Below are 8,962 nucleotides of genomic sequence, written 5' to 3' on the forward strand. Positions count from 1 at the left end.
TGCCTATGTTATAGAATACATGCTAGCACATGAAAACACACATGATTTAAATACACCCCGAAACAGTGATAGGCCCCTAAACACAAGTAACCACTGACACACACACACACACACACACACACACACACACACACACACACACACACACCGGCACTGACGCTCACACACACGCACACCAGGCTCACGCACACAAACGCACGCGCGAGCGCGCGTGCGTACAAACGTTAACACGTGAACAACCAATGCACATATTATGCAAACCACATTGTCTTTTTTAACAGAAAGCAAAAACTGTAAGCTTAATTTACTAATAATAGAAAAGAATAGAATAGAATAGAATCGAACGAAAAACGTCACGACGACATGACACAACACAACGCAACACAACACGGCAATACAACACATCACTACATTACACTACAATACACTACACTACATTACACTACACTAAAATACACTACACAACACTACACTACACTACACTTGACTACACCTTACCGTATACTACACTACACAATACAACAAAACACAAAACAACACAACACAACACAACATTACACTACACTACACTACACTACACAAAACAACACACCACTACACTACACTATACTACGCTGAACTTCACTACACTACACTATACTACACTACACTACACTACACTGCAAAACACAACATGAAATAATTGAATTGAATTGAATAGAATACAATTCATGTTATTTTATTTGTTTAATCATATTATTGCATATAATATAATATTCAATATTCAGTGTGTGTGTGTGTGTGTATATATACATACATATATGTGTGTGTGTGTGTGCTTGTGTGTGTGCGTAGTGTGTGTGTGTGTGTGTGTGTGTGTCAGTGTGTGTGTGTGTGTGTGTTGGTTTGGGTGTACCCATGTTTCCACAGGTTTGGTTGCCTAAATCACCATAAGGCAACCATCCACACGTGGATGGCAACCTAAACTCTGGATGGCAACCTAATTGTGTGGATGGTCGCTTCATTTAACACCGTTAAATTGACTTTTTTGACGGAAAGAATGTCATAACAATGTTCAAAATGACATTCTTTCCGTCCACACGTGTGGATGGTTGCCTTATGGTTAAATTGACACCGTTAAATTGACTTTTTTGACGGAAAGAATGTCATAACAATGTTCAAAATGACATTCTTTCCGTCCTCTATAGGCGACGAAATAGGTCAAATTTTGTGCATTTTTTAGTGCAAAATTCTTCGATGCCGGAGCGAGTACTGCACCCAGTGCTGTTGTAGTGCAAGTGCACTAGAAAGGCACTACACCCAGTGCCGCCTCTTAGGTAACCATCCACACTTTAGGTGAAGTTGTGTCTGCTGGTTTCTGCCAAACATGTGTTTTATTGTCAAGTGACACATAATATACACGTAAATATTCCCCAGTATCTATCAAATGCATCTGACCTTAAATCCAGCCTCATCAAAATCGACTGACTTTTTGTTCACTTATGTCTGTCGGCTAGGCTATGGACAAGATTTACATATAAATAATAGAACTTATTGGTGGGGTTCTGTCTTGACATTCCATGGGTGAAAGTAGTTTTCGTACAACGGGCGGTTTTCATAGTGTGGGTTCTTGGCTCTGGCTTCTGCGGCTTCCTGTCTTGATGGGATGGGGTGAAGGTAGTCTGCACACTGGTTCGATGCGCGAAGATCAGGTGCAGATGCGCTAGCACGTACCCCTGTAAACACACACACACACACACACACACACACACACACACACACACACACACACACACACACACACACACACACACACACAGAAGGCTTTAATTGTGCAGTCAATGCTATGTTTTGCAACTTAACAAATGCATTGTAATGCAACCGAGTGTTCCACGAAGAGGTATATGTCCATCACCTTATATGCCCCTTCCTCACACAAAAATAAAAATACCAACCACAACAACAACCAATGTATCGATTGGACATTGCATTTCCCTTCTTTGAGCCATGTGACGTCAGAGGCCTACAAAACTTCATATTTTGGCGTTTCAGGTTGACCGAAACTTTAAAAGAACTACAAAACACACGTCATGTGTTTGATTGCATGTGTGTGTGTGTGCTGTTCAATGTCAAAACAACAACAAAGTCAGTCCATGACGTGTGTTTTGTAGTTCCTTTGAAGTTTCGGTCAACCTGAAACGCCCAAATATGAAGCTTATGTGTTTGATTGCATGTGTGTGTGCCCGGGCTCGTTCAATCGTCAAAACAACAACAAAGTCATAGTACCTGAAAGGAAATCGATCGATACATAAATGTTATTTGCGTATTTGACCAAAATATGACATTTTACACAGATCGAGACAGTCATTGTTCACCTCGACCGCTATCGCGGTCTCGGAGAACAATGACTGTCTCGATCTGTGTAAAATGTCATATTTTGGTCAAACACGCAAATAACGTATAATATTTCAAATTGCTTCATGAGTTACACACCAAGAACACCTTCACACTTGTGTCTGAAAGTGAAGGGGATCTAAGTTAAAACGCTACGTTATGTTGCGATTCAAAACCATTTTTAGAAGAAAACAGCTACATCTGGTTGGTATATCAGGGTAAGCCGTTTTGCACCCAAATCAGTCAGTTTTGTTCGCCAACCCCGTCTAAGAACGCTGCTATGGCATGCCAAACGAAGATGGTATTATTCTTGTTTGTTAGGTTTTTAACGAGTAATGCACAAGAAAGCACAACGCTTTTTAGTTGTTACCTGGTAAACACCTTCCAACTTCTTCTGCGTTCGTGGGCTGAAACTGTCTTGATGGGATGGGGTGTTTTTTGCACGAGTGGAATTTTACGTGTATGACCGTTTTTACCCCGCCATTTAGGCAGCCATACGCCGCTTTCGGGGAAAGCATGCTGGGTATTTTTGTGTTTCTATAACCCACCGAACTCTGACATGGATTACAGGATCTTTTTCGTGCGCACTTGGTCTTGTGCTTGCGTGTACACACGGGGGTGTTCGGACACCGAGGAGAGTCTGCACACAAAGTTGACTCTGAGAAATAAATCTCTCGCCGAACGTGGGGACGAACTCACGCTGACAGCGGCCAACTGGATACAAATCCAGCGCGCTACCGACTGAGCTATATCCCCGCCCTACTGCATAGAGTATTACTTTTTACCTGATTCTCGTTCGGGTTTTTTGGTTTTGGTTCCAACGATAACGACATTGGGATCATACATAGGGAAAAATACACAAGCTCTCCAAAGTCTTTTGCCACATCAGGTGTGTGGATGTGCAGCATGTCAGGAAAAGTTCTAAAAGTAGAGGTGTGTCTTGTACGACTGATCGGGAAATGATAAAATTGTGTGGGCATTAAGAAAACTTAAAGCTACAAATGTCACTGAGATTATATTTATATTGTGCATCCACAGTTCACAGCTCACTCGTTAAAACGCGAACAAAAATGTCAGCTCCCTCAGGTATGCTCAGTCATGTGTGTCAGCAGTGGCTTTCTCAGTTGTTGACTGGCATTGACTGTCCGCGGCGTGACAGAGTCGCGTCGTTAAAATTAGTCTTGAGTTGAATTCCTCAAAACATCCATGCCAGTTTGAGAATGTACATATTTTTAGATAACATGCAACCGTTCTTTAAGAATGCCATGCTATTATTTGTTGTTTCGTCAAGTCTGCTAAGGCCTAGCTACCTGCCATTTCACATCACTAACACCATTTTCCATAGCATTATTTTCAGACGAGGCAAACAAAAGTGATTGTTTGGGATACAAACTGGATTTCTCTTTCCATTCACATGCCCGCCTTGAGTTTACTTTTAGCTCTTCTGATTTCCTTTTGGATTCTTAATTACGAGGAGCACCATATTATTTTCTTTTTTTTATTCGGAAGAATCTGTGTTGCCTTTTTTACGATGTAGACAACAGCATATGTAAAATCTATCTGTTTGCAGAGTATGCTAGGGGTTGAATGTCTTGAGTGTCGTCCAACTGATTCTAAAATAAATGGCTTCACCACAAAGTTCTGCATTCAAACGCATCTGCCTATGTTTTTTTATGACGGATAGTATAGACCCGATTTTCTCACAAACAACTGGTTTCGAATGCTAAACGTATGTGTACCCGGCAGAAACTTTAACAAAAAAATACAAAGATAAAGAAACGTCACTCTGACGCTTAAGCAAAAGGCCAGTTCTGCTATTCACATTAGTGGAACTAATAAGCATATTGTTATCGAGCATTCCGAGTAAATCATTGCAGGTCTCACTCGGGTTACAGACAATGACCCTCTGTCTTTTTTTTGCAAAAGAAAATTACGTAGATAACATCCCTTAGCAGGGTGGGTTAACGTTCTGTAACAGTCGTTCTTTTCTTTCTGTTCCTGAGTCATTTTCTTTATTTCCGTACTATTGTTTCCTGCTGACAAAAGCTGTTTTGTGCACAATGTATGTTGTGCAATCCTGGCAAACATCTGAGGGTGACACATGTTAAATAATTAGTTTACCCAGTTACGTGCATACTTTCAATAATCAAATACTTTTGCAATTTACTGCGTAGTTAAGCCTTTGCAGTCATGTCCCAGATATATACGAGCTACAACACTCAATTTTGGCCGCCACTTGCATTGCATATTTCGTATTATATTCACGTTCTCAATCACAGTTTCAAACCCAAACATACATTTAACCAACAATGGATCGGACATAAAACATGTGTTGCAATCATACCCTCCGATGCGTGTGTTTTAATATTGCTAATTGTGTGATGTTTTTCTTCACCATGATCAGTCGTTTCGTCGATGTGTATACATTGAACACAATACCATAAACAATATTGCGGGGAAAAAGTTCTTTTTGTGAACGAAATACCTTCATCGCTTCTCTCATCGTCATCGATTATCTCGTAGAAATTGGACTCCTGACTCCGATATCGCCTTCCGCCTGGTCCAGACCTTGTCAACACGAGGGGTGTCGGACATTGGGGTGGAACGTTCTGCTGTCCGGGTATTTCAGGTAGCTGTCGCTGCTGGTGTGCTAGTGGTGGTACCAGCTGTTGTCGGTCTTGTTGCAGTTCTTGTAATGAAATACCCCCTTGCAATGAGAGACGCAGTCTACGCCCTGCAACATATTCACATAGTAAGATGGCAATGATGGCTTTATGTTATGATACTTTAGAAATTAAAGTCTTGGAAGAACGCTGAAACACATGCAGACTGGTAATTCGTGATATATGGCAGCCTCGTCGTGTCGACTGTTTGGAACTACACTATACAGAGATTACTGGTGTGTTTTCTTTTTATTTAGAGATTCTGAGTATAATGTCGCTCAGGCCTATGTCAGCTCGATTTTAATTTTAGTTTGAAATATAAAACAACGTTTACAGATTTCAATAATTCAAGATTATTATTTTTTAATTGAGTGAGTTATTGTACACATTATTTCCTAATTTCATTTGCTCGGAAAGTGAGGTGAGCGTGTGTGTGTGTGTGCGTGCGTGTGTGTGTGTGTGTGTGTGTGTGTGTGTGTGTGTGTGTGTGAATGCCAGAGCGTGTGTGTGTGTGTGTGTGTGTGTGTGTGTGTGTGTGTGTGTGTGTGTGTGTGTGTGTGTGAGAGAGAGACTGAGAGGGGGGTGAGCAACGTGAAACAGAAAGAACAAGTCGCGTAAGGCGAAAATACAATATTTAGTCAAGTAGCTGTCGAACTCACAGAATGAAACTGAACGCAATGCAACGCAGCAAGACCGTATACTCGTAGCATCGTCAGTCCACCGCTCATGGCAAAGGCAGTGAAATTGACAAGAAGAGCGGGGTAGTAGTTGCGCTAAGGCCAAAAAAAAAAATTGTCTGTTTCTGGTCACCCGACCGACCCTAAATTTCGGCGCCGACCCTAAACTTTTTTTTTCCAAACTCAAAAATTTTTATTTATTTTTTGGTGGTAAAGGACAGGGTGAGAAAATGAACAACAAAAACGTGTGAAAACGAAAGTCCGCTGACGATTTGTAAATGTTTTGAGTGTCTTGTCTCTATGTATAGTGAATCCAGTCTCTTTGCGCGATTTTTAAAGTTAGTTTTATTGGTCTACATTTGGGGTAAAAAAAAAATTTAAAAAAAAAATAAAAAAAATCCCTACCTACCGACCCTATTTTTTTTAGCCATGTTACCAGAAACAGACAATTTTTTTTTTTTTGGCCTAAGAAGGATAGCACGCTTTTCTGTACCTCTCTTTGTTTTAACTTTCTGAGCGTGTTTTTAATCCAAACATATCATATCTATATGTTTTTGGAATCAGGAACCGACAAGGAATAAGATGAAAGTGTTTTTAAATTCATTTCGACAATTTAATTTTGATAATAATTTTTATATATTTAATTTTCAGAGCTTGTTTTTCATCCAAATATAACATATTTATATGTTTTTGGAATCAGAAAATGATGGAGAATAAGATGAACGTAAATTTGGATCGTTTTATAAATTTTTATTTTTTTTACAATTTTCAGATTTTTAATGACCAAAGTCATTAATTAATTTTTAAGCCACCAAGCTGAAATGCAATACCGAAGTCCGGGCTTCGTCGAACATTACTTGACCAAAATTTCAACCAATTTGGTTGAAAAATGAGGGCGTGACAGTGCTTTCACGAAAAGCCGGATATGACGTCATCAAAGACATTTATCAAAAAAATGAAAAAAACGTGTGAGGAACCCAGGAACTCTCATGTCAAATGTCATAAAGATCGGTCCAGTAGTTTAGTCTGAATCGCTCTACACACACACACACAGACAGACAGACAGACACACACACATAGACCACGACCCTCGTCTCGATTCCCCCCTCTACGTTAAAATATTTAGTCAAAACTTGACTAAATATAAAAAGACAGAGAATCAGTGAGAGAGGGAGTGGAGGAGCTACCTCTTCTCTTCATAACAACGATGACCAGACTGATGACTGAAACTATGATGACACCGTTGAAAGTGAGTAGGATAATACCAGGTAGAGAAAGGAAAAAAGCTGCTTTATAAAGGTTATCAGAACCGCCTTCGGTTGTTTTTATTTTCGCTGGATCATAAGAAGAGCTTGAAGCCAGAAGTGTTTCTGAAGCAGTCTGTGTTTTTACTGTGATTGTCTTTGTCGTGGTTTCTTCTGTCGAGGCATCGATACCTGGAAATAGCATGTTCATTGCACGTTAACCCAGATACACGTTGAACACGTATCAGATTGGGAGAATTATGAACAGTAAAGTTTCTCCAAGCAATAATCTATTAAAGACGGAATATTCCTGGCATTAAAAATAGATACCAGTAGACTGTTTTGCGCCTAAGGGGGTGAATTTGCAAACACACATTTATGCACGCACGCACGCACGCACGTACGCACGCTCGCACACACACACACACACACACACACACACACACACACACACACACACACACACACATACACATAGCCTACACACACACACACACACACACACACACACACACACACACACACACACACTGACACAAACACACTGAACGGTCTCTGTGAAAGAATTCTTACCGTCTATCAGAATCCACATGCTGTGTTTTTCCATCACCGAAGATGGTATGGCGGACCATGTCCAGGTACCGTTATTTAGAGGTTCAGCTGCAAGCTCCAGACGATACAGATCAGACCCTTCTGCGGGACACGTGCATTTTTCCATACATTTTACCTTTGCCGGCATGATGAGACAGTGATGTTTTGCATGACCGTTCACCTCTTTGCCAACAGAGTAAGCAAGATTGTCCGATGCGTTGCATGATGGGTGAGCTCTGAACTCCACAACAATCGTGTGTCTTCCGTCTGATGTCAGGCGCGAGCTGTCATTCAACTTTGGGAACTCAAAGCGACCTGTTGTGAACGATAATAAAAAGATTCGAAATATGTACCACCTCCGTTGTGAGAAAACAATGACGCAAGAGCGCACAGAACAAGGCCTGTTATTCGCTTCAGTTACCTTCTCTGTAGTTAACTTGCACCTTTAAAACAGCCTGGGATGCATAAACTAACAAGAGGCGAAGCCTTCAAGGCTCACGTAAGAAATCGACAAACAGTAACACAAACTCAATCACTCCGTCACACATACACACACACACACACACACACACACACACACACACACACACACACACACACACACACACACACACACACACACACACACACACACACAGTAAGCATAGGTGAAACTGTGCAAGAAAGCGAGACCCTGGATCTGCCAATTAGTCTCGGCCCGCTCACAATAACAATGACCGAGACTTTCAGTAATTCCTTTGCGTGACGTCTAACCCTCTTACGTCTTAATGTGACGTCTTCAAATAGTTTCTATCACACACGTCAAACACTTTTGACCGAGACGTAATCTTCTTATGCGAGCTTTATCCATAGACTCGGAAATGTTATAAAGTTTCTATCACACACACACGCACGCACGCACGCACAGACAGACAAAGTTTATCATCGCATAGGCTACACTTACGTGAGCCAAAAACCGTCTTTTACACTTTTACTTTTTCACATTTGGCAGATTATGCTAAAAAATGTGACGCTTAATTCTTACGGAATATATTTTTGCACAAACGAGGATAGAAGATTACTAAGTAAGACACCCAAAACAAAACCACAACAACAGCAAAGCAAGAGAAAAAATTTAAAACAAATTCAGATTTCTATTTACCGGAACGATTTGTTTTTTTCTGTTAAAGCTTTCTATCTGAAATATCATCATCATCCGTTGCTACCTCCTCTTCCTCTTCCTCCTCCTCCTCCTTCTGCTTATCAGTTTGTAAAAAAAAAATCAAAGATTGAAGCTCTTTGACAGAAAAGAAGGAGAAAGATGAGGAGGAGAAAGATGAGAAGGAGGAGGGTTAATTTATGTCAGGAGGTGTAAACTAGCATCCGTATATTGTTGTGGTACTAAAGCCCAACCATCTCCTGAGAGTGAGTTTCT

At 40.6% G+C, this 8,962-nt stretch overlaps 1 protein-coding gene across 1 annotated transcript; it reads right to left on the reverse strand.

Annotated features, from left to right (window-relative positions):
• Positions 1 to 1,132: 1,132 nt before the first annotated feature.
• LOC138957415 (uncharacterized) lies at positions 1,133 to 7,863 on the reverse strand (the record flags this gene model as incomplete). The annotated part of the gene is made up of 4 exons (XM_070328530.1): positions 1,133 to 1,715; positions 4,859 to 5,107; positions 6,901 to 7,149; positions 7,531 to 7,863. Coding segments are annotated over 4 exons (1,016 nt in total), but the record flags the coding sequence as incomplete, so codon positions are not given.
• Between the last annotated feature and the right edge of the window lie 1,099 nt (positions 7,864 to 8,962).

This window comes from Littorina saxatilis, unplaced genomic scaffold (assembly GCF_037325665.1).
Source record: "Littorina saxatilis isolate snail1 unplaced genomic scaffold, US_GU_Lsax_2.0 scaffold_1184, whole genome shotgun sequence".
NCBI lineage: Eukaryota > Metazoa > Mollusca > Gastropoda > Littorinimorpha > Littorinidae > Littorina > Littorina saxatilis.